General features: G+C 46.1%; 1 protein-coding gene across 1 annotated transcript in view; it reads right to left on the bottom strand.

The window, feature by feature from the left end:
- The window catches only part of SH3BP5 (SH3 domain binding protein 5), a 225,354-nt gene that overhangs the window by 104,679 nt on the left and 93,171 nt on the right, over window positions 1–27,504 (bottom strand). Inside the window, exon 3 of the mRNA XM_085630638.1 lies at window positions 11,483–11,611. Within this exon, the coding sequence (XP_085486764.1) occupies window positions 11,483–11,611 (129 nt within the window). The remainder of the gene's footprint in view (window positions 1–11,482; window positions 11,612–27,504) is intronic.

Here is a 27,504-nt window from a genome sequence, read left to right as displayed (position 1 = left end):
AAAAGTAATTCAATTGTGTGCTTTTAATTCTGCATCTGTGGATTTTTGTGGTAGAGGGAGGAGGGGCTGGAATTGCAGATAAGTTGCCGCCTTGGAATCTGTGGATTTTGGGGGTGGTGGGGATGGGAGTGGGTACGTGCAGATACCATACCCCTTTACCCCGAGAAATATTCGCACGAGCCATGCATGTATTCGGGCTCTGGAAAAGCCAGGAACTGATACTCTAATAGAAGTTATGATAAAATCCTCTTTATTCTCTTTTAACAGGTAGCCATTCCCTTTCTTAAAAACAAGCCCACGAGTGGTGCGCGCGCGCGTGCCACAGCGAGACATCTGGTTTCAATTATTGCGCCCGTGTCTGGGCACGATAATTGAAACCACATGGCGGCCGTGCGGGTAACCGCAACCAATAGGCCATGGGCGGAGCAATGCCAATAGCGTGGGAAAAAACAAAAAGCACACGCACGAGCGTGTGCGAGTGTGAGGTGAAATTTTAAAAGCCCTTACATAAAGTCTTCGCCAGAACAGCGCAAGCGCTGTTACAGGCTCGACCTAAAAATGGAACGAGTATCATTCAAGGGAGAATGTAAGCTGTAACACATTACGATTTTGCAGGTTACTGGCAAGCTGGAAGTTCAGACAGAACTTAATTTGTAAAAAAAAAATAATAATAATTGTTGCGACCTAACACTTTCCATGCCTCTCTCATCACTCTACGCTTTCTGTCTCTCTATCTTACTTTGGAGGTTTTTTTCATCCTTATTTTGTACCCTGTCACGGTTTTCCTACCCTTCACCTTTTTCTGCCTTTTTCTCTTTCGCTCTGGGAACCTTTTACCTTTTTCTGCCTTTCTCTCTTTCGCTGTGCGTCTAATGATGACAAAAAAAGTCCTCGTTCCCAAAAATGAGTGTGTTCACTCACCATCCGAAGCACAATTACAAATTAAGCATTGGGCTCGGATCGAAGCAGGCCATTCCATCCCAGCATTGGGGGGTCTGTCGCTGCAGATGGAGAATGAATGCCCCTCTCAGGCAGATGTACAGTCACCACCTGATAAGGAGGCATTTTGACTCATTATGTCTGCAGATGTCGATTTTCGTTTCTTTTATAGTTTGAGTTTCCCATATTTGTTTACACTTCATGCTCAGGTTTCCCTAGACAGTAGGAAGGATGGATTTACTTCCCTACACTTTTCAGTTCTGCATTATGTACACATTTCCATTTCCCCTCCATGCGTGCAAAACCCTCAATAGCAGTATGCGTCCCGTGGCTGTGCCAGGATGTAACCCCCTCAAACACGGATGCAGAGCCTCGTCATACATCACTGCTACAGCCCCGAGAAAGCCAAGCCCAATCAGCGGAAGTGACGTCAGGCCAGTTCCCGTCTAGAGCCAATGCTGCCTCCTCCCATGTACTGGACGGATTATGGCATCCATCACCACACTCCAATACCTGGGGTGGAAGCACATGGTCTGTCTTGAACCATTGTAACTTTGGAGCTGGCTTGTGAATGGATCTGCAGGAAGCTGTGCGCTTCGTGGGGAAACATGATTTTGAATGGCAGGAAAACAAGGCTTGACGGTGCTCTCTCTCGTACTGGGTCCAGTGGCGGCTGGTGACATTTGAAAGTGGTAGGGCGTAAAACAATTGTCGTACTTCACTGTGGCGAGCGAAAACACATGCACTCTCGTGGTGTGCTTAGCTAAAAACGAAAGATAAAAAAGTTGTGCCTTAATAGTGAGCAGTGGAAGGACACAAGTAATGCCCAACACCTGCAACCATGGGTGCCATTTAAGCACTTTCAACCTGCATCCGACAATCTGCCTGGACCTCTGACAGACGCAAGTTAGTGAAACCATCACAATCACATGAACTTTTAAACCTAAATGTACACTACAGTGCTTTCATCTTTCACAGTGTCATTACACATGCACCAATGAAACTGCCTCGATGAAAGATTGCCCAATCCAATCCCCTACTATTTACTTGCATGTGATGTAACACAAATAATTCAATTAACCCAATCAAGGCCGGTTTTTAATCTAAAAACACTCTTTGGAAAAGTTATAAAGCATTTAGGGGCATATTATCAAGACACGAACAATTATCGCCGCTTTAGCGGCAGGAAACTGCCGCTGAAGCGGCGATAATGTTAACGGCGTGCTTGATATTATGCCCATGCGTTTCTGGTCAATGAAAGTACTGCAAGACGAACACACTTGAAACTCGAGAGATGCAAGTGGGAAGGGCAAACGTGATGTTCTCATACGACCAATTTGCAAATCACACCTGGGCACCAGGGCGCCTTGTTCCGAGTCCACTCCTGGATTTTACTCGGCGCTTAGGCACAAGGCCTGTGAATGTGAGTTGCACTCTAAGAGTCGTTGCCTTTACAGATGTCACCAGGCTCCCAGTGCTTTTTTAAAACCCAGCCCAAAGCATTCCGGGAGTTCTGGTCACTTCCAATACATGTGAAGGACAACAGGGCAAGCCCTTGCAGACTTGGCTTTCTCTTCGTTACACAAGGCGTTATGGGCGCTCCGTTTCACGCAGATACCACCATCCCAGGCCTGTATTTCATTAAAAGACGAATGCCCTGTGGGGATGAAAGCGATGGGTTATTTAGCCTGAAACAGAAACATTGGGGTTCTACAACAAGTAGTATAGTTTGTAAATTTGCCTTCGACATGCTCACAAACCTATTGGAGGGTAACCTTTTGGAGGCTTTCGCACGCTCTCTTGAGGCAAGCTCAGGGTACCCTGACAGTCTATGGCAGACTGAAGCCTGTGCAGAGACATTCTGAATGCCAGCCCGTGAGGGGTGGGCCTTGAAGGCCTTTACAAAGTTGGCTGCAGTGTTTCACTACATCCACCATCCGGGGGTACTTCCGGATTCTTCTCGAAGGTTGCAGGCTATGAGCACAGAAACATGGAGCAGTCGTTAAAGCGAGGGTTGGCGCGTGCTGTTTCAGGGGACTGAGGTAACTTGCGGGTTCAGGATATCTGCCTCGAGGAAAGCACGTTGGTTTTAATGTGGCGCATGCGCCTGCCTGAATTGGTTGCACCCACCAAGAGTATGCACTGACGCACACAGAAGCCGTGCACCAGTACCGTAATCAAGTGCTGGGGTGGTTATATTGTGAGCTCACTCTCTCTGATATAGGGGTTTTATGCCATGAATAATGTCTTGCTTCACTGTGACGAACGCTCCTGTCTCAGCAGTGACACACACCCCTCTAGATACTGTTTTTGGTATTGCCCTCAATATTATGAGGACCAAAGTTCTTCCCCCTGGTTAAAAAAGAAAGTCTTGCATGAGTATTTTTCAATACAGAATAATTGACAATAATTCTTCATGATCGTGGCCTGGACAACAAATAGCCCAGTTACAGAAATATTAATCGGTTCCCAGGTTGAATGTGGCATATGTGACCTTCAAGAGGACAGACAGCAAAGCTTGGCTTGAATCTTTATCCTACCTGCTGAGGTCCTGAGCACGTCCGCGCCCGCGCGCCGCATCTGGTCCGTTCGTTGGCGCCTACAGCGGTACAGCCCCTCTCAGGCTCTCAGCCAATCCTGGCGCTGCCAGCAGCGCCAGGATTGGCTTAGCGCACGGTTACTGCTCGCCCGCCTGCCCATTAGGAGACCGAGATTTGAGCCTTTGCTCAACCCTCGGTCTCCTAATGGGCATGCGCCAGCCAGACCACACACACACGAGTGCACATGACTGGGCACGGAGCGAAAATTCGCTCACCTTCCCCAATCATGCGCACTTGTGCTGCTGCCTGTTGCCCCTGCCTGGTCCTCCGACGATCATGTCAGTCAACATGACTCCGGACCGCCCACCGGCGGTCCGACGTCATGCTGACTGACATGATTGTCAGTTCTCCCTCTGCTTCTTTGAACTTAAGTAAACTGATTCAGTTTACTTAAGTTCAAAGACGCCGACGCTGCGGGCGACGGGGCTATGCCCCAACGCCCTAATGGACGCACCGCGCCTGACTGGGTCCTTCGGGAAGACTTTCAGAGCCAGACTGGGAACCCAAAGCAGCCCTGGCAAAATTTGTAAAACCAGCCCTGGTACGGTGTGTAGCGTTCGATCAAGCGCGACTTCTACACGCATGGTTGTGGGACAGAGGGGATTCTCCCCCCAAGAAATTTTGGGAGGAAATTACAAAAATTGTGCATTTTGCAACACATTTCCCATTATATATAAAATTATATTAGCTTAAAAAGCATAGTTGACCTCGCAGTGCACCAGGATACAACAATTTTTACTGGGGTCCCTCAATGGTTCCCTCACTATCACCCTCCAACATTGCCCCTCATCTCTCCATAGCCCCTCTATCACATGTTTTTTATTTGTTTTATAGCGCTTCTCATACCAGATTATGGTGTCGGAGCCCTTTACATCAAACACACATAGAGAAAATGAGTAATACACGTGTAAGTCCGTGTATAGAAAATGTATACATAAAACAAGACATAAGGCAGTACGAAGTGTAGGCATTTTTTATGAATGCTTGGGCCGGAGAAGGAAAAACTCAGGATTCAAAATGAAATACAGTGATTAGGGTTAAATTTACTAAGGACAATTAATTTGTACCCAAACAAACCCTTTTTCGCAACATTAGGTTAATGAAAGACCGAAAAAAACTAACTGTCTAACCTGTACTATGCAGTTTGCATGCAGCTCTTTGATGGCCGTCATAGCTCACTGTGCTAGATTACCATTGTAATGTATGAACTGCACATTAACAAAAGGATCTCTGTGACAAAAGCAGTAACCCCTAGAGGGAAAGGCCAGGTAAGTACCCATATGTGTGGATTTTAGTGCACAAACGTCCAAAATCTGTATGCTATGCCCCATTTAAAGGGCACTACTTGTAATTGGTGATCATTATTGCACCTTTTAAATTCAAATCCTCGTGGTATCGGATTTTAAAAGGTGCGATAATAATCGCCGTCCCAGTAGGGGCACTCGTAGTGAGGGCCTGTTTGTTTACGAGTTTTGAAGGCCCATGCAACAGTAAGTGGTCCGTTTGTGAAAAAGAAGTGCATGCCTGAGGAAATCCTACATCTGCATCCATAAGTCTATGATCTCCTGTAAATATAGATTAAGTTTCCATGAATACTTCTGCAAACATTTGTAAGTTTCTAGTTTGCATAAGCACATACACACCTTTAGGCAAACATCAGCTGACAATGCAAATGTACCTAAAGGATATGGTTTTCTTTTTTCTCCATAGGAGAAATATCTTTGCTCCTTGAAAGGCCTTGAAATCTTCCCTTTTTGATATGGATCAGACGGGAGAGGTGGACTCACCTGGCTGGCAGGTGCTTATTACGGAACGTATGATGGGACGGATTGGCCGAGACTGTTTGATCTATACAAGTCACAAACGGGACATTTGGCATTCTTGGACCTGGTACCATATTTGCTTTCTGCGCCGCCGGATGGACTGTTGGCTAAAATCCGAGGATACTTGTTGCATACACAATACCTTGCCCTGAAAAAGTCCATTATAGGGACAAAACGCATTGGCTGTTTTGTGCTGTAATCATTGGATGTTTTTTCAAGCGAAAAAAAATTATGAAAAAAAAGAATTGAAAAAGTTGCCTTCTGGAATGTGATTGGGACTCACATGTTGTGTGGTGCATCACCAGCTGTGTTTTGAATATAATTGTCTGTATGGTCGCATCTTTGGGCAGGGATGCAAGGGGTGAATGTACACGTCTTCAAGATATTGTGAATATTTTGGAATATATCTGGGACAAGGAAGAGGTGCGGTTCTTATGACTTGCTGTCCTCACCTTTTGTAGTTTTTAAGGTCAGTAAGATGTCGCAGTCAGATGAACACCTGGTTACTAACCCATAGATCACTGACTTGTAATGGGCTGCCCAGCCTCTGCCTCTCAGCCTTCTGAGGTGGATGAAATAAATGTACTTAAGTTAGGATAACTTGAAAACCTGTGACTTGAGTGCTTAGAAACATGTCAAATCCATGTCTATGCTGCATAATAAGTAATAGTTATTCATGCATGGAGTGTGCTCGGAAACCGCAGCATAATTCCAGCCAGGGAGGAGATATTCAATCTGGTTTAACATTGGCACCTGGTGAATATTTTACAAACATAGCTGGCATATTTTTATGCCAGGGCTGGAAAAACCTTTGGGAAAAATCAACAAACGCCAGCATTTTTTTATTTTGAAAAATACACTCAAAACAACAAATAGGAGAAATCATATCATACATATTTTACAGTTGTCAATGTGAGCCACAGATTATTATTAATGCAAAAAGAGACAGGATTGGCACACAAAAAAACTAGAGTTTTATACACAAATTATTATTTAAGTAGCAGTTCGTGGCTCTTCCAGAATCACAAATCATAACCAAATGACAGGCGTTTTCCTGTGCCAGCCGCAGATTCACTCTGGCACAAGCGCACTCATCCAGGCGCCCTCTTGCCAGGGCCAAGGGCAGCAGCCTGTTTCTCATTCCTGGCATGCAGAGCCGGCCTGGACTGGCAGCCGCAGCCATTAATAGATCCGGAGCTGCGCTCCCCTGGCAGCCCGTGAACACCGACACAAATTGATACAGCGCTACCTGGGGATCAATGTTGCAAAATCACTTAATTGGGACTATGAAAACACTATCGATGTGCAAGCTGTGCTTGAGCGGCCACGCGCTGCAGTACTGCAGCCCGGGGGGCGCGCGCCGCTGCCGGAAGCCTGGAGCCGGCCATCTCCTGCAGCATTCGAGGCTAATTAGATGCAATAATTAAGTCGTATGGTGCAGGGACATCTTAAGGACTTGGTGGGCCGCTGTTCGGAACAGCTTCGAATTAATGACCCAGTTTCGCGCCATCTTTGGCCAGTGCACATCCACCCTGGTCCAGATTCTAAACCTCTTTGCATCTGATATACAGGCATAGCGACAAGTTTTTTCAATATTACAATACAGCTGCAGCCAGGGCTCGAGTCGGGGGTACACGCAGGTACCCTCACTCTTTTCACAGGGTGGACGCCGTCCCCCCTGCCAAGAAGCTGGGCCCCACAGAAATAAGCTGAACGTGTCCCGGTGTAAATTTCAGACACCGGTGTAAATTTCAGACACCGGGACACGTTCAGCACTTGACGTCATGAGGTCATTTGCATATTGTCAGTCCCCCCACTTCTTTCTATAGGACTTGTGACCTGGCTGCAGCATCTCACTTCTATTATTGCAAATAATTATTGTGACCCCTCCTATTTCCGATATGCGAGATCCTGTTTTGATCTAAAACAAGCTTTTTTAAGGATGTTGCATGTTCATAGCACTCACAGTGAAAATAAATTAAAGGAAAATAATATTTAAAACAATCTGTTTAAGAATTGTTCAAGGTCGTCGGGGCAAGACTTTCTACAGAACGGAGTTGACTCTAACAGGGGGCCCCCCCTGGAAGGCTGTGTCCCTGGGCCAAGGCCCACTATGCCCATGCGTTAAACCGTCTCTGGTATGATAATGCAGATGAGGGAACGGGCTTGCCTCCTTAGGATGAAATGCAGTCACAATGAAGTGACTGGATTGTTCTTCCTAAAACTGAAATCAAGAACAAAGGACAGGCCTGGCCTAGAAACTTCCTCACTTGAAAATCAAAGACCGCAGTCCGACGCCTCATTCGAGCCATCCACCAATTGGCAGTGCTCAGAAAGACTCGTCTGCATCTCCTTGTTAAACAAAAGGACGCACTGAATTTCTAAAGGTATCCTGGTCTCAGTGGGGTAGCTAGCCACTTTGCCGCCACTGTGGCGGTCCCTGCCTTTGCTGCCCCGCGGTGGACGCATGAAAAAGTGTGGGGTGGCGGCTTGTGATTCTTGCATTTGCCGCCCCATGGCAAACGACACATGTAAGAGAGGGGGGGGAGGCAGCCACATCCAAAACTCGTGTTGCCCCACCCGGGGGGACCGCTTCCCCCCCTTCACCGTGCTATGCTACAGCCTGGTCTCTTCCCAACTCACTTCAGTGTCTCCTTCTTCCAGCTGTAACAATGCAGGCAGTACACTTCCACCGTCCGGGAAGGTTTCCTCACCCCCGTCCTGTGCCATGCTAAACCAAAGGACTCCAAATGGATCCCATTTTGCTTTGTGAGACAAACTTTAAGGTTAGACATCAGAAGACATCGGTTTAAGCATTTACCGAATCTCCTTTTCGATGTTTGCACGGGATCTTACCCTGTATATTCCCTCATACTGCTCTGATCATGAGTTTATGCTTCATTCATTGTAGTGTAAAGCTCTTGATACTTCACAATGCATGTGTCCAGCTAGTACTTTACATTTCCAACCTCTGAGCTGATCAGTTGTCCTTATTTATGCGGTGGCCTAGCAGTAGCCTGGCAGAGGGCAGATTGTTCGGCTGTCAAAAGTACCTAAATCAGCACTATCTCACATGCAACCAATGATGTTTCTTTTTATAGTTGGACATTCTCAGAGTACACTCTATCTCAAAAGTCAAATCTTTCTTCCTAATCCTTGAATGACAATTTTGACTTTGACGTAAAACCTTAGATTGTCGCCTCTCCCCTTACTTTCCACCCTGTGCATGCCTCTCTCTCGTTGAGCACAGCCTACTGTAAGACATGTATGTGTTTGCCGTAATCTCTATTATTGTATTTCGGCAAATTGGTCACACCTTATCTCAAGGATCAAAACCTGTCGTTCTTTGAAAGTCATACTCTGCAACATGGCAATACCTAAACTCCTCTGGCTCGACTACTAATCCCACAAATCATCTGTATCAACCCACATACCCACCCACTAATGACCAGACCTAACTCCTACTAAATGAATCCACCACAAAGACACTGAAATAAATGTATGGAAGTTCTCCTTGAGAGCAAAGGCTTATCCCACTAACCAACAATAACCACTGGATTACCCATTAACCTTGAATTTCGCAACAGCGTCCTGCACAAAGTAAGGAACTTCAGCGCCTTCTCTGGGATAGTGAGAGCTATATGAATGGAATTAAAATATCACTTTTCTGTTCTTCCTTCTGAAACAATATTAAAACTGCTCCATTACTGACAACCTCAGCTTAAAATTGGATTATGCAGCTGCACACCGATGACGTCACAGCGTGGGTGCTTCAAAATGCAGCAATGCATGGTCCTTTGAAAGACCATGCCTGGTAAATGTCTACAATTTATATAGTACTCAATAACTAAATAAAGCTTGCTCGGGAGTGTAGCTATCAATGGAGCAGCAGGTGCAGTGGCACTGCTGGCCCAAGGGTACTAGGGCTCATTATCATCCAATTAATGACTGCTTTTTACCACCAAATCTGGGAATGAGTGTCTCAATTGTTAGCTTGCATTAGGGCCCTGGATGCCCTTGTTACGCCATTACACTTTTTGCTGTCCCTAACCATACAGCCCAAGCTCCAGTCCTTACCAACTGGCTCCAAAGTTAAAACCATACTTTCAGTATCTGAATATGCATGAACAGTAACCCTTTCTGCCACTCTTGCCCACATCTTTTTTGTGTGGGCGTGGTTCAATAAAGAGACCGCATGCCCAACAGGTTGAATCGCTGTTCCACTGTCAACATACCTGTGACACTAATGAAGGATAACTACTTTTGAAATGCTCTGAAATTTTGCAGGTGCAGGAGAAAAAGTTATTTGTCCCAAGATCACACAATTCAATTAAGTATGGAAATTTGGCTAAGAACTTCCAGCCTCAAAATCAACAGTCACTCTTTCCTTGAGTCTCTCACATTTTTTGGTAAGACTAATACCATCCTGTCTAAGGTTTGAAATTCAGATGTTATGCTTGAATCCTTTGTGTCATCAGACCCCAGATAATCAACAGAAATAGAAGTGTTTGCAGCAGCCGAGACGCTAAAGAATGTAATCCGGCTTGTCAGAAAGGTATTGATTAATAGTGGTGAGGATACTAACAGGACAGTGGTGCTCAAAGCCATACACTTGGTTCTGAAGATATAGCAGGTCCAGTGTAAACAGGTATCACTGACCATTAGCCAGGCCCAGCGTATCATGGGCGAAAATCCCAAGATACAAGCTCATGCTATGTGTGCTGTCCGCTCAAAGTGTTCTTGGCAATGCTGATGACCAGGAAGGTGACCCTTTACTTTGTCAACTGACCATCAGACTCTGAGACAACGCCTCTTCTGCAATAGCGTTAAAACAACCCTACTATTCTAGGTCATATGTGATGACTTGCGCTTGAGGCGGTTTGGTACGTTGAATTTGTCATGTGTGTGTTTTTACACACTCGCTCACTCAATTACTCACTACCTAAACCATTAGACAACGTTTCCTCACTGAAGCTGTCCAGCCTGCTGCACTGCATTTGTGCTTTACTGGCTCTTATTCAACAAACATTGAGGCATTTAAAAAACTTTTTTGTGAAGCCCTGCAGTTTACCAGATGGTGGCATAAGAGCACTATGGAGCGTGGAAGAGGTCAAAGTCTTGATGGTGGAGAGATCTGCAAACTTCCAGCAAAGAAGATGGTGTCTGTGGGCGTGATTCTTCACGCGGTTGGCCAGCTGTGCCGATAAAGCCTCTACAAATATAGCAATGCCCACAGGCCTGGGGTGTTGTAGGAGGTAACAATTATTGTAAGTCTCACCAGCAGGACTATCCCTTTCATGAATGGCCTTCAAGGTGGACAGAAGGACGGGGACACAGACTGAAGCGAAGGGCTGTATGAATCTACGACTGTTTCCTTGGCATACCTGGTCTTCTAAAGCACTAAAAGGCTTCGAGTTGTCCTGGTGTGGCTACCAAATATAATTCCAAGGACAATCTAAAAGCACTTTGTTAAATGATGAATGTGCATCCTGACTCACAGACGTATGATATCTTGAAGCCCCAGAACTCACACATTACCAGTGTTTGACAATTGTGAAACTCTTTATTCAGAACATTAACCTAAAATTGACTGCTGCGACCCACCAAAATATTTTGTCAAGTGCTTAATAGAAGGAGCTGACTTGACAACCATTGTTCTGTAAAGGAAGCCTCATCACCATTACAACGATTACATGTGGTTTGGAATATGGAGATGCAACAACCTAAAGGTGGCCGTCAGTGCTCAACCATCATGAGAAATGAAACAGAGACGTAATAGCTTTTTGTTTGAAGTCAATGGACGAACCAAGTTAACGTGTGATGTAGACAACTACCTAGGAGAGGGGATATTCACCAAATGTAGCAGCAAGGGAAACAACCAGAGGGTTATTTGGCACAATACTGGTCGAAGAGATATTTTTATGCCTCATATTGGTAAAATAATCCATAAACAGAGCAAAGGTTTCTCTTTGAGGCAAAGAATAGAGGAGATGTTTGGATTTTATCTTTACGAGTCTTGAATTACTCCTTCTCAGAATACTGAGTTTTGAGAATGGCGGGTCTCGTGCGAGAGAAGGATTCACACCACCCATTGCGCACTGGGTACACTCATGTGCTTACCTGTCGGGCCACTCTTCGCGCCTCCCAGTACGGCTTGGAGTCTTCTACTGCCTTCCCAATCTTCTTAAGCAATTCATCGAGCTTGACTGTTGCTTCCACCAAAACTGATCGAAACTTCTGCCGGGCGTCCTACACAGAGGCAAACAGCACAAATCGTTTAATATGGAGGGGAAAAATATCAACTTCAAAGATTGCCATTCCTATGTTTGTGCTCTGACACCCCTTCTCTCCTCTTTATTGTATCTGTGGTTACCCTAAACCTGCAATGGGAAAGATGTCATGTTAAAAGAATGTTCTTGGTGGAACAGCTAGATCACCATTGCCACAGCCCTTAGTATATCTTGCTCAAGAAGACATGAACCACATTTCTTGTTGCGCTTCCTCATTGTGAATCCACTGGGCATCATAGTTGGAGACTTTGAGAGTCGCGACGCCCAGATGCGCTGTGAAGCAACCTCTTACTAAATGTTAGAACATGAGGTGCATGGATCAACCAATCATATTGCTCAGAGAAATAGTGCTCCTTAGTAATCAATGTCTGTTATGTACTCTGAACCTGGTCATATAATAATGTCCTACAGTCTGTAAGAATATGGCTCACAGCTTGTGCTTCTGCTATCCCTCATCGCGCCTGCCTGTAAGCGTAATGATGTCACACAGCAATGCCCACGACAGACATAGCTCAGGAAGTACATTAGGCAAAAGCACATAGTTCACATACCTTTTTCAAATCTAAGCAAAAGTAAACATTGCTGCGCCAAACATTCTAGAAGGCATTCCAATAGAGATATCTGCCCTCCTCCCTTGTGGGTGTATCACAGAATATTGAAGACAGAAAAACTGTAGGGCAAAAATGTTGTGACAAAAATATAGAGGGCCATAATACAGAGAAGGTATGCGCATATAGAGAAGGATAGATTTACTATTTTTAACTCCACATCTACATACCTTGAAGATAATATTGTCAAGGTACATATATGCAGAGTTAAGAAGGGTAAACCTATGCTTACATCTGTAAACTTAACTTCACAATATGTTGGCCCCGATACGTTTGCCACAATATTTGGCATGAGATTATATCCTAGATAAAGAAGTAAGGGGATACAAGGATGGATAGGTCTTCCAGAGGCAGCAGGATGGTTGTTTGTTCACAAAAGCATCAGTGATATTAAGTGAACAAGATTAGACCTCGCCAGTCAAGAAGCAGGGGCTAGTTCGGTAGTCTTGTCAACATCAGGCCTAGTGGAAGGCTTGTTGATGCTATAAGCTCAGTGCTATTTTGTCACCAGGAAAAGTGGCCTCAGTTAAGGCTTGCAGGGCTAATCCAGCATTCCCAGGCAGATGTCGTCCAAGATCACACCTAGAACCTACTGTAGTCGCCATGGAGCAGAACATTCCTCAGGTCCCCCTGCAGGTGAACGCTTCCGTGATCGCCATTGCAGTGAACCTTGTGATTCGCAAAACAATAATATTTTCAGGCAAATCATTTTTTTCTTTTTTAATGGAGGACAGAGTTGTGTCCTAGTTAATCACTGACCCATGATGAGGGGTGTTCTAAGTGCTGAACATTTCAGCATGCTGTAAAGTGCTCTGCGGGATCCATCAAAGGAATCCTGGGACATGCTTTATTGACTTGTTCCTATTTCAGCAGTAAATACAAGTGCCAGGGCTATCTATAATTTTATTGCCCCCATATCAAGGTGGAGCCCCAAGCAGAGGCATAGCTATAATTAGTGCAGAAGGTGCAGTAGTACCAGGGCCCAGAGAGATGCGGGGCCCACTACAAAACAATTATATCTGTACTTTACTATCCACACAGGTGAAGGAGACCCATGTTTCGTAGTTGCATTATGGTGCTGGGCACCCAGGCTGCACCACTGGCCAGAAGGTGAAACAGACTCACCTAACACACATCCATAACGCGGGTGGCATCCCTGCGCGAACTCCAGGGGAGGCGCCTACTGCAGCCAAGCTCCTTTCTACCTCCTGCTGCATTGGATCAGCCCCCCCTCCAGGAGGCTGGTGAGCACCCTCCTTCCTTAAACCACCAACCACTCCACGCCACCACCGACCAGCAGCCAGAGCTCTACTCCTCCCCACACATTGCACCGGCGCCCTCAGGGCACGCGTGCTCTCAGCATCATGTTCGGGTGACTTCACAAGTATCCAGGACTCTGAACGGCGTCTACAGAAAGCATTGGACAAAGCAGTCTTCCTTGCACTTGACTGGGCTGATTCGCTCCATTTTCCCTCTTTTTCATTTTCTTTTTTTGGAAAGAACTGAATATATAACTTTGGATGGGTTTCCTGCCCAAGGGCAAAATCAATTTTAAACTTTAAAGGAATATCATGTTTTATTTTACAAGTTTCGAGGGCAGTTGAAAATTGTAATTTTCTGTCCGCTTTAATTAATCTGAAGCGTCTCAGCCCTGTATTTTCTCCCCAGGCCCACCAGTACCCAAGGAATTGATGTAGGACGCCGGAAGCACGAGCAGCAAGTCTCACATGAAAGGCAGAAAGACCACCATTGTGCAAAACCATCCTGTGCAACACTCCGCAGAATCCCCAGAGCATCGCGAGGTAATGTTGAGCGATAATGAGTGGAGTTCTGCAAACCTTTGCCTGCTTTTGCCCAGAACGTGGATCCTTACATGGGGTTGTGTGCGTAGGAAAAAAGTCTGAGAGTGCAGTCATCCCATTGTTCATCACACTACTGCAGTCGCATGCCAAGGACCACTACTGCAGTCACATGCCAAGGACCACTGAACACCAAACCTGAAACCGGAAGTCGTGGATGCTTAGACTTGACCAATGAGACTTAGGAGCAATCTCATCGCCTTCCCTCTCCAGCGATCAAAATGATAGGCCTCAAGGATAAGGAAGTGGTGTGCTGACCATATGTCTTATTTTAAGGTACAACTGATGAAGTATCCATTTCCCTATCAGCATCCTGACGTAGGGAGTTTTGTAGAGGAAGTAGCATCATTGACGTTTAACCAACACAAGACGTAAATCAGGATTGCGGCATTCGAGAACCACGCGAGCTTCGACCAAGAGAAGTTTTGGCTTCTATTGATTAACATGTCCAAATTCTGAAAGCATTCCAAGCGTTCAACTTCCATCTACTTGCGATCAGGGCATTCATACGCGCTTGCAGTTGCCACAAAGAAGAACCTGTTGATGGCTCCCTCATGGCAAGACAGTGGATGGAACCACTGTTGACAGCCAATCATTGGCCCCACATTTCTTTCTTCACAATCAGACTATGAGGAAAAAATTAGGAACTGTGTAGATTTTTGGTCACAGTAGGGTGGAATTGTGGTTGTAATAAGCGTAGGATCATGGGATGGGTGGGGGTGTCTGGGTACTAACCAGCGAGGGCAAGGGGGATGCCCATGCAAACCATCTGGGACACCCACAAAGTCTGGGCTTTGTGGAAGTGTTCACACACAGTTCGCAGAGCCATTCCCAGCTTGGAAACACCTGGTAGATCTTCCCTTTAAACACGGCGGGTGCACACGCATTTCCGGTGTGTAATGTTTATGGGGGATCCACATCAAACATGAGGTAGAGTGGAATGGGCTTCAATGCCTAGAATGATGGAGAAAAAAGAAAGACAATATGTCCCAATGAGCAGGTTTAATATTACTCCAAGCAGGATCTGCAGGAGCAGAGGCAGGTCAATGGAGCGCCACGGAGATCCATGCACACTCCGGCGAATTTTCGCAAATCTCCTAAAAGTTGGGAATATCAGTTAGAAATATGCTCGGCGCTGATTTCAGACTTTTCAAAAATGTAAGTGAAATGGACTCAATTTTAGTTCAAAACACGCAAAAGCCATTGTTTCATATCTGTTACTTCACGATCAGCATCAGGCACCTGGGAGATTCTTTGCCAATGCTTATTTTGCTCCAAGGCAAAATAGATTGTCTTCAGGTGAAGTTGTGTTGAAAAGCACTACACATTAATTTGGTCTGCAATATTAAATGGATCATTAGACCGGGTGCTCTGGGAGCCTCGTTCACCCCACATCCTTTTAAAGAAGTATGCAGCAAAAACATATCCTGGGGGTTTATCTATGGACGGTTGCGTGAATGTTGACTGAACGTTTACCTGAAGGATCTTATGCATAACTCCTGGGCAAGGCATGAAGATTGGAGGAATTGTGTGAGGAGTAGGGCGCATAGTTACCTGGGCGACTATCTGCTGCCCTTGCCCCCTTCGCACCACACCATCTGCATGTGCACTGGTAGGCTATACACCAGGGTAGAAGACAGACCAGGCACTGACCTGCCCTCTTCCCTCTACAAATGAAATTGTCAACTCATCAGAGGCAAACAGATCCATAGGAGAACAAGATTGCCCGACCATCGGGCACCGGCATGAGGCCAGTAGGACCAGGGCATAGCCAGCCACATGTGCAGGTCCACAAAATCTTCTTGGCAGCAGTCTCATGGTCTCTCTATAGGCAAAGCTGTTTTTCGCCAATTGAACTGTATAAGCAGGTCTAGTCTGTGCTAAGGGGCACAATGACCTAGTCTTGTCCCCCGCACCCCTCTCTTTAGTTGCCCTGACCCTCAAGCCTCTTACAGCCATGACACATCCCCTCTGTCACAGCCAGGAGAACCAAGAAGGGCTAATCTGCAGGGTTCGTACAAATTTAAACCCCGCGTCTCAGATAATGCCGGCTCGCTATCTCAAACCAACAGAGGACCGCAGCGACAGGATTAGCGGTTCTAATTGAGGGGCGGCGAAGCTGGTTGCTCGCGCAGCTGCAGTGACCCCCTGACTGAGCGGGGGCAGCTGCCCAGCGGCACTTCTCTATTATGTACTGATCCTCTCTCTTCAACCACAGCGGCGGCCATATTAACTGGGAGCAGACACCGACAGAGAGCGGATTTCACTCAAGAAGGTCCAGCCTGCTCATTTTCTGTTACAATATGGAAATAGAGGTGATAATATCAACAGCCAGGAGGATTGGAGCAAAGTAGAGGGGCACCGAGGTTTCATACATGACTTGAAAGGTGCCAGTGTGAACACCTTCCTGCTCAAAATAATCTCCAAGGGAATTTTCCTCTTTCTACGTGTGCTGCAAAACGCAGCTTGTGTAGAAAAAGGAAATAACGAGGAGAAATAAATATATTTTGTTACGCCTCTATGGGGATGGTGTAGCATTTTGACGCAATCCCAGATTTACTACCCTTAGTAATTCTGAGAATGCGCCAAAATTCCTGGGTGGATGCATGGGAAGCCACACACAGCCATGCAAGGGGACATTGCAAGGCTTAATGAACATCACTTAAGCTCTTGCATTGCCATGCGTCGCCTTGCGTGACGGACGGCAACGCATGGGTTTAGTACATCTGGCCCCAAGTCTCGTCACTGCCGATACGAATCCTTGTGCCTCTGTGGATGATAATTATGCGCCATCAGAGCAGATGCTGCCATCATCAGGCATGTGATTAGTAGGCGTAATTGTAGTTAGTTAGCCCCGCCCATTCTATAGTGTTATTACATCCCTGTTGGTTTCAGCACCTACCTAGATTACCATGACAGGTGAAGGGAGAGGATGTAGCCTTACAGCTAGAGCGGTCAACGTCGAAGCTGGGGAACTGGGTTCGAGTCTCGGCAACGACGCTAAACATGCTGTGATTCTGGGCAAATCACTTAATCTCCCCGTGCCTAACAAAAAAAAAAAAGAATGTGTCCTCATGTAACAAAACTGGTGCTATGTAAAGCGCTCTGATACCCGATATCTTCGGGTCTAGTTCGCGCTATATAAAACTCTAAAAAAACATTTTTTCAAACAGGGTTCATATCATGCACGTCCCCCTAACTTTTACCGTTCCAGCTACTCTTCTTTGAATATTAAAGGGGCCATCCAGTGAATGATATCACAGTAGGTCTCAAAGCCCAAGCAGGCCTCATGAAAGGACATTCTAGAATGCCGATTGTAGGTGATGGTTAGCCGTGCAGGACTGAGAGAAGAAAACTGCCTTTTTTCACTAGATTGGAAGGACACTTTGAATGTGGCTTCACAAAGTATTACTTTTCGGCAGATTTACATCTCAGAACAGATACTATTCAGCAAGAACTGAAATATAATGTGCGACTGCAGGACGTTCTTGTTCCTTGATGTGAACACTGAGAACTTGAGTGGTAATATGAGTTTTGCAACTACAGCATGCAACCTCATCAAAGCACACCTCCCACTATGGCGCAGACTGTCGAGAGTGGTTTAAGAGCACTTGATGTCACTCCAAAGCATCAATATGTTTACTTTCAAATTGCTAGAAGGTCACATACTATTTTTGGCTAAAACCAATGGCTATTTTTTGCTGTTTTGTCATTTTGTTCATTAAATTATTCTCTATTTTTATAAATTGAAGTGGGATTTTTATTGCATTGTGTTTTTGACTTCTTACCTGTTTTGGTACATTTAAATGCTTTACACAGTTTCTTACGATAAGCCTGTCTGCTGTGTGTTATAGCTACCAGGGGTTGAGTTCAGGTTCAAATTACTGAAACCTTTGCCTGGACCTAACAAGATAGTGCTTTTATTACTACTGGTGGATACTAATCCACCCCAACTAGCACAAGAATGATGAGCATATCTAAAGGAGGAGGTCCAGATATGAGGAAAGTTGCATTTTCAAGCAGCCTCTGATGCCACAGAATTGTACCACCAAAGCTTTATCTCATTAAACCAGAATTATTTGGTTTCCTTGTTCAAAGTGGCCCTTTTCAAATGCACCATCCACTCTTGCCGCTTTATTATAAAATATTGCCATTCGGAATAATTTATAAGCTCTTATCTAATAAAAAATGGATATCCTTTACATGGTAAATATGTAAAGACCGTGATAAATATTAGTTAATTAACTTTTAAATGTTCACTACCCACTTCCATTCAAGAGAATATCTAGTTGATTTTTGTATGTTTATATTGGTCCACTTTAGAGCGCTAATAAAAACATAATCTAATCACAAAACAATGAGAAGCCTATATATCAAAACGGCGCCCATGTCGTAGCACGCTCATACTAATAATAATAATGTTGGTGATGAGGATGCAGGAATAAGTGCATTTAACATGACACGTCATCACTAATATTAACAATGTGGATTTTAAATATAAAGGCCAACAGCATCCAGCAACGCTGACCTGTTTAAACCAGCATTGGCAATCCTTGGTTTGTGTTTTATTGCACGGCAGGTATGACTAAATGTTTCTGACACATGCATTGTTTCTTAAACACAGATTCATTAATTGCCTAAACCATTCACTGCTTTCCCAATATATAAGTACATATTAAAACAGGCTTCTCCAGCTAGTAGTTTCGTAAGCTACTGGCAGCTCTCCAGTTACCTGTAAGTAGCTCTCCTGTGTGCATCCCAGACTACTAAATTAGAAACTTTTATTTGGTTAAATTAACATATGTATAATAAAATTGAAAAGTGTGAATTCAAGAAGAAAATGTGTATTTTCAGATCTCATATTTTCCAAAATATATCTAAAGCGGATATCTGAGTGGTAAATCATGTGGTGCTGAGAGGACTTAATACAATATTATCACCTTGGTGCCGGGGCATTGCGGCAGTGGCTGGTATGTATTATCCCTGTAGAGGCATTCCAAATTGACAGAGCCGATTTGCATTACTGCCGGCAAACTTGCACAGTGGTCATCACTGCTGGTAATCTTGCAAAGGATGGCCACTAACGTAATCTTGTCACAAGTGGTCGAACACTAACAGTGATGATAATTAGTAGCTCGGGATGGCTTTCATCAAACATAAGTAGCTCTTATTACTGGAAAGGTTGGAGACCCCAGAATGAAAGCATGCATTGTAAGTCATGTATTTACTATTTACCTGCCTCAATAAAATATACATTGCAAAGTTTTGACATCAGCGAAGACTGCAAAGGAGGGAATGATACGGGGGGACAGTCCACCACCATGAAGCAACACCACTGACGGTGCTGTGTGGTCCCCCGACTGCTTCTCAGCGCTTGTTCCCTGTTTTTTGGGAGTGAAGGACGGCAGACTGGAAGTCTGGCACTGGTTGCTTGTTGCTATATACTAATTTAATGAGGGCCTTATCCAGGGTTCTGGGGTGCGGGATGGCAGTCATTTAGGGCTCATTCCCGTGGCCCATCAGGTTCACGAGCAGGAGTGTAACTTCCATTGGTTAAACAGGTGCAGTGGCGCCGGTGCACATGGGGTCCTACTGAACCCCGATTACTGCTCCAATTTATAATTCCAATAGCTGCTGGGGCACCCATTTCCTCCCTAGCTCTAGGCTACGCTACTGTACAAGAGTAGGGTCTTCTCCCCTCGACGAGCTACTCGCATGTCCTGGACCCCAACACTAAACAGTCTGGCACCCGTGCTCCCCAACACCGCTCCATGGAGCCTGACCGCAGAGTTTGAACAGCCTGAAAACCATCGGCTTATGAAGTCATCTGATGGACGTTTATTCCCAAATAAACTATTTTTACCGTTCTGCGCATGCGCCATCTACTCTTTGACCTCTCAGTTGGTAATCTAAGCTTCTTAAGTGAATGCCTAGCATTCAACTTCTCTCTCCTCAGTTGGGATGTTTTTATTCTGGGGTTTGGCCACAAAGCTTTTCCCTAGCTTAACGCCTGCCCGAAAAATATGATATATGTACTGTTGGGACGGAAAAGTAGTCTGAATGGTAGACGTGTACCCCGGCCCTGAGTGCCCAACTGTATTGCTGTGTGAATCCTCCCTAATGCAGATTTTTTGTCATAGGCGAACACGGATTATGCGTGTGCGCCATGACATAGGCTTGTCTCATGGATTGCGGTCTTGTTGGACTTGTAGGGGCACCCAAAGCGCTACCCTTATAGAGGTAGAAGGCTAATGCCTTCACCAAGAGTTAAACAACACAAGTGTGGTGATGGCAGCAAACCGTGTGCTGACCAGTAGTAGTGAACAGGTCCATTTTACCCTGTAGCCTTGGAGCGAGGCCTACAGGCTCACTCACCTTTTTAAAAGTTCCACTGCTGTGTGTTTCACTCACCCTTGGCCTACATCAGGTTGATGCAGAAGTGTGTAAGTGGTGATAACATGTGCTGAGTGCATGTGAGCGCGCAAGTCATACACTACACAGAGGGCGCAAGCAGGGCCGGACTGGGAACCAAAACCAGCTCTGGCATACTGCTTGGCCGGCCCCCTAACGGAGGTGCGGGGAGGTTGCGGTCAAGTTGTTTGCTAGGGCCAGTTTCGGCTGATTTTGTTACGGGGGCCGATATTGCCAGCCCCGGAAACAAAAACGGCCTCCACGGGCCCAAAAACGGCCCCAACACTGGCCCACCGTAACGGCCAGTCCCGCCCTGGGTGCAAGGTGGGACAGCGTGCACATGGTAAATGTGTGTGCGCTGGCAGGGTGGGTTTAGAGTGACACACTTTGCTGCAGTACAGAGAGACTGTAGTTTTGAACAGTGTGTGCAGACTAAGTGTGTGTGTTGCATGTGGAAATGCTGGTGGTACCATGGTACATTGGCACAGCAGTACTAGACAGTGGAGTGTGCTAAATGTATGCTGAGTGCAGAAGTGCCTGCACTGGTACATTACAAGGAGGACCTTGGGTTCCATTTTGGGGAATAGAGCAATCTCTCCCAGACAGAATGGTGTATTGCTGCATTCCTGTAAGCTGGATGGGACAATCATGGGGTGAGGGGGAGCCAGGCTCTCCCTGTCTAATTCAAAGGGCTCTTTGATTCAGTGGCAGATCACAAGGGAAGGGCCTGGACACGTCTCAGGAAGAGGGTGATGGGACCGATAAGAGAATCATGAAAGGGCTAGGGCTGAGGGCCCAGGGATTAACCTTTGATTCACCTATCACTGTGGCTGACATCGGGGTGGGAACTCTGGCCACTCCCATGAATCTGGTTGTGGGTAAACAGCTTCTGATGTGACAGACATCCTTAAGGAGGAAGAGGAAAAGGGTAGATGTCAATTTCAAAGAAGCAGAAACTCAACATAAAACGTCAAAGTTCCAGACCCTAAATCACATTTAGTGTCAGGAAAATAACTATAAGTAGGGGAGTCTGAGACCGGATACTTAGACTTCTGCTGACCAGCCAGCCGGGCTGTACGAGAGGGAGAAGCTCTGCAAGACATCTGCCTGTGACCAGGACGAGGGGCATAGTCTGCTAGGCTCCCTGCTGGGTGAAGGAACATTATCCAGGGAAACCAAGACCACCTGCCCTGGAGTCTGGCGCACCAGTACCTGCCTGCCCAGCAAAACCGGTGTGCCTGTGAGGTAGAGGAGCGTGAGGGAGCGAGATCCAGAGGGGAGCTCAGATGTGTGTGGCTCCTGAGGGAGGTAAGAGGACAGTGCCTCATTGATCAGGCCATTGCCCGTGTGCAGCGTTGTGAAGTTTGGCAACCCCGCATGCCGGGAGGGACCGCTGTGCACCAAGGAGAGTGCTGCATCAATCGGGCCGCCATCCGTGTGCAGCGTTGTGGAAGTTGGCAACCCCGTGTGCCAGGAAGAGCTGTAGAGTGCCAAGGAACTGTGTTGCACTGATCGGGCCGTCACCCGTGTGCTGGAAGTTGCCGCAACCCATTATGCCAGGAGGAGCCACAGTAGAAACAACCGGAGGCCAGCGTGACCGGACACTGAGGTTCATGGGAGCGACACCATATGCCATGAGGGGCCGCTCGAAACGCTGAGGTCGGAGAGCCCAGTCGTTGCCCGTGACCCTAAACTGCTGAACAACCAAGACGAGGGAGGCTTTGTATCCAAGGAGCCCCGAGTACAGAGGAGACGCCACTGAAGCTACCGCCTGAGTAAGGAGACTGCCCTCGTCCCTGAACAAGGAAAAACAAAAGACTTACTGCGTGTGGCTGGAGCTGGAGTAACCCCGATCGTCAGGACGCTGGTAAGCACGGCTCAGGAGCTGCGCTTGTGAATGTGTAAAGCCCAACTTTGCCGATCCGGGCCAGGACCACACTGCATCTCTGCCAGGAGTGGGTAAGCCAAGAATTGAGCCTACCAGGCTCCGGGGGATATACCGCCTTTGGAACCCTACTTGAATCTAAGGGACTACACCTTATTGACTGATTCCAAGAGGGGGAAACCCCATGAACAGGGCAAAGTAGTTTACATTCCCTGGATGTTGCCACATGTGAATGGGGAATAACACACACCTGTTACATGGGAACTTAGTAGCCGGGGGTGGGGGGGCTGGCCTGACAACTACTAGTGTGCATACCTCAAGGAGGAACTGTGTTGTTTCTTTTTTAATGTTGCTTACCTTTGCATGTGTAGAATTAGAATTTTAAATTCTTCTTTCATTTAAAATAAGTATTTTACTGGACTTGATTTATTGTGTGCGTTGCATACATGTTGAGTTATGAGTCGTATTCACTGATATGTATCCACACTTCCTTCCGAGGGAGCTTTGACTGCTCGTGTACGCTACTAACAGAGTCAGGTGCAGAAGGTGGTGCCTAGGAGTCAGAAAACCTTATATTGAAATCACCTTTTCGGTGTGCTGTCTAATATTGCTGCAAGTATATGTTACCGTCATAGTCTGGCTTCTGTAATCCGGTTTGAACCAGACTGCACAGTGCTGTTCTATGCACAGCACCTCCGAGGTAATCCTGCAACAGTAAAAGTGATCTCTGCACAGCACCTTGCTGCTCCCTGGATGCAGGTTTTCATTATTTTTTTCAAACTGTGAATAATATGCGAGGGCATGGATGGAAATAGTAATTAATATAGAAAGACTGTTAACAAAAATCAGATCCCCTGGAATTATATGATTTAGCGGCTGTGGCGTTTTTCTGCATAGTTATGGATTTGCCACATAATACATCATCTACTCCATAAGCTACAGATTTCAACAACAAAAATGTGTTTCTTGCTCAAACTGATCAAAAGTTACTAAAAGCACGGCAACACATGGTGTTGCACAGTGGAAACCCCTTCGCAAAGGTTGATTGTCAGCAGCGGTTGGCAAATAGGCAGAGTGAGGGGGGCGGGCAAATGTGTGGTCGGTACATGCATGCATACAAGGCGAGGGGTGAGTGTAAATAAAAAGCTGGTATCAGCATGAGAGCAGCACCTGGATTTGAGGGAGCGGCCTCTCTCAGGGCTTGCAATAGCGCTGGAGGCCTGAGGAGCTGTCTAAGAATACTAGGTTAGAGAAGTTTAAAATGCGCATGTCTGGCTGGCCGTCGCAAGACAGCCGGTCAAAAAAACATGCGCACTTAAAGTGCATAGATCACTGCAGCCACTCAGCAGCAATGGCCCCGCCCTGTCCTGACACTCTGTTGAAGACGGGTGGATGATAAATTAAATTGTAATAAACTAACTTTATTACCATTTTATTTTTCATCGCTGGCACTCTCCTGGGGGGTATTTTTGGCAGTGGGGCAACGCTCCTCTGTCCTAGTAGAGGAGCCACTCCTGTTGATTGGTCACCTTTCTGTTACTTATTTCTCTATTTGGGTGTCACAGTGGAACTAAGAGGTCAAACATTTACCCAAATAGTGTTAAAGTGAGAACAACATAAAAAATAATGAAGTAATACTAACACAAACTGTGCTGCATTATGCTGCATAGTTTGCCTTTTCTTGCCGTATAATTTAGCCAACTCTACCACATAATTGTCCCCTCTCCTGCCGAATGAAAAACAATGAAAGTTTTAATTGGTGCATTGTCCTAATATGACTGATCAGTGAGTTGTTACTTTCAGAGATTGTACAAGCGTTTAGCATACTTCTAGGCGCTCCCACGGACTGCAGAAGTGGCAACAGACTCACGTTGAGGTTATTTTGCCCAGAAGCACATATCGTGAACTTAGTAACTAGAAATCCCTCTTCCTTTATATAAAGCACACACTGTACACCGTAAAATACTAGGGTTAGAGGAAAGGACCCAAGTCTTCAGTGTACATAAAACAACGCACTCGCATACTTTATTTACGAAGTGAACGGACAACTTGGATGTGAATTCGAGCTGTTCCCTTACATCTTCAAACAGGAAGTTGTTCTAGTTTCCTGCGTTTATCTTCCCTGGTGATTTTAAATCTACGAATAGTACTCAGCAAACATATTGCTATTATAGTGCTGACTTTTTATATTATTCTCTCTTTTTCATACCTTTTACGACAAAGGGGTGAGGCATGGGCAGCGGCATTTTACAGCAGGATAGCCGCAATGGAAGAGAGGAAGCAGCGACAATTGTGCTTAAAAAATACTCACTATGGCCGTAATTAGGAGTGGCCAGGAATATATGCTGGATTTAGCCCCACTCTGGGAGTTACAGATATCTACCTGTAGCTCAGGGAAGGGGCGGGGGAGGGGTTGGCAGGGGGTGGGGGAGATGCGTTTACTACTGCCCATTATGGGTCTCGCCCTCAGGGCCCACTAACAGACTGGGAACTAGCAGGGGAAATTGTTAATTTCATGTCTGATTCGGACGGTAACGAATAGTTTCTTACCTGTCGGTGTAGTTTTGCAGCTTGAAGATCTTTCTGGATTCACTATGCTGTGCATTATTCCGCGATCTTGTGGTTGGGTCCGGATTCGTAGTCTTTCTTTTTTTTTTTTTTGTCGTAGCCCAGGTGGGCGTCAACGTCCCACCATTTGGTGTACCTCTCGTGACGTCGGCGCGCTTCCTGCGGAAGTCCCACCTTGGGTGCGCCATCTTCGGGTTCTTTTTTCCCTTGTTTTGTTCCTTTGTCGTCTTCTTTTTTTTTTTTTTATTTAACCCCAGGCGGTTTTAGTCTTGTTTATTCTCCAAGTCTCTTTTCAGTATTTTATTTTTCTCAACCTCACTTGTTATTCCACCTTGCTCTCCTGCCTCATCTTTCTGGCGGAGGTGGGTGGGTCCGCTAGTGAATCCAGAAAGATCTTCAAGCTGCAAAACTACACCGACAGGTAAGAAACTATTCGTTTTGCAGCATGAATCTTTCTGGATTCACTATGCTGTGCATAGACTTTGTAGCGGTTTGCTATTTTTGTGGCGGCTGGGTGGAAGATGAGCGTTGGTCGTTGAATATATGTTGGAGCACCTTCTGTCCTACTTGTGCTTCCTTGTTCATCTGTATGTCCACGCAGTAGTGTTTAGTGAACGTGTGTACTGAAGCCCAGGTTGCCGCCAGGCATATGTCCTGAATGGGCGTGTTTGCCAGAAAGGCAATTGTTGCCCCCTTCTTCCTTGTGGAGTGTGCCTGTGCCCCCTCCGATAGTTCTTGTCCTGCCTGCCTGTGGCAGAATTGTATTGTTAGCGCGATCCATCGTGCGATGGTGCCCTTGGTCACTGGTCTACCCAGGAAACTGGTAGCGAATGACACGAAAAACTGTTTTGTTTTCCTGTGTTCCTTAGTTCTCTCTATGTAGTGCATCACCGCCCTTCTGGCGTCGAGAGTGTGAAGTGCCCTCTCTGCGCCCGTTGTTGGGTTTTGGAAGAAACTTGGTATTTGAATGGTTTGGTTCATATGGAAAGCGGACACCACCTTTGGCATGAAGTGTGGGTCCGTCCTCATGACGACTCTGTCCTTGTGGATCTGTATTTAGGGCTCCTGTAGTGTTAACGCCTGCAGTTCGCTTACCCTGCGTAGCGATGTTATTGCTACCAGGAAGGCTGTTTTCATGCTCAGCATTTGTAGAGAGGCCTTGTGTATGGGCTCAAAGGGCGCCTTCATGAGTTCAGTCAGGACTAAATTGAGGTTCCATGCCGGCGGCGGCATTCTTTTAGGTGGTGCTAATCTTTTAGCTCCCTCAAGGAATCTCTTTACTACCCGAGAGGTAAAGAAACTTCCTCCCGTCTCCCCTCGTGTGTACGCTACAATCGCCGCTAGGTGGACTCTTAGTGACGACGAGCATAGATTAGATTTTAGTAGGTGTGTGAGGTATCTAAGCACCGTTGATTACTTGGTCATTTTGTTTTGCAGTTTATTTCAGGTGCACCAAATAGTAAACCTTTTCCATTTATCTCCATAGCATTTCCGTGTCGTTGGCCTCCTAGCCTCACGCAGCACTCGCATAGTGCTTCGAGGTAGCTTAAGGTGTGTGAACTCTAGGTCCTCAGGAGCCAAGCCACTAGACTGAGGCTCTCTGGCTCTGGGTGTAGAACCTCTCCGTTCTGCATGGAGAGTAAGTCTTTGATTTTTTTGAATTTGTGTGGGGGGCCCTCTGCCATCTCCACTATCTGAGAGTACCACGTTTGTCTTGCCCACTGTGGTGCTACTAGGATCAGCGTCATGTTGCTTGTCCTGCATTTGTTGAGTACCCTGTGCATCAGTGGTATTGGTGGAAAAGCGTAGGCAAATGTTTTTGACCAGCTTATCCATAGGGCATTCCCCTGGGATTGTTTTTCTGGTTGTCTGGATGCGAAGTTTTGGCATTTTGCATTCTGGCGTGTTGCAAATAGGTCTATTGTAGGTTTCCCCCACCTTCTGAATAGTTTTTGCGTTTCACATCCATTGAGCTCCCACTCGTGGGATGCCGAAGTCTGCCTGCTGAGCCAGTCCGCTTCCACATTGTCCTTCCCTGGAAGGTGTATGGCCAGCAGGTCTATTTTCAGTGGGATTGCCCATGGCCAGCAGGTCTATTTTCAGTGGGATTGCCCATCTCCAGATCTCCTGAGCCAGTTTGGATAGGGGGAACGATTGCGTTCCTCCCTGCTTGTTGATGTAGAACATCGTTGTAGTATTGTCTGTTTGTATCAACACTCTTTGGTTGTACAGCTGCCTCTGGAAAGCCTTCAGGGCTAGCAGTACGGTCTTCAATTCCAGGTAGTTGATGTGTTTGACCGCATCCGTTGGAGTCCACAGACCTCTCACTCTGAGCTTGTTCATGTGTGCACCCCATCCCCTCTGGGATGCGTCTGTGGTGATGGTCACAGTTGCGTTTGGAGGTGTCAAGGGTTTCCCTGTTGTGATGTTTTCCCTGTTCTACCATGTTATCTCTTCCTGCACTGCGTGCGTTACAACCACTAGATCCTCCCAACTTCCGTTTGCTTTTCACCATTGTTGT

Source organism: Triturus cristatus, chromosome 10 (assembly GCF_964204655.1).
Source record: "Triturus cristatus chromosome 10, aTriCri1.1, whole genome shotgun sequence".
Lineage (NCBI taxonomy): Eukaryota > Metazoa > Chordata > Amphibia > Caudata > Salamandridae > Triturus > Triturus cristatus.
This window is presented reverse-complemented; position numbering and strand designations above follow the sequence as displayed.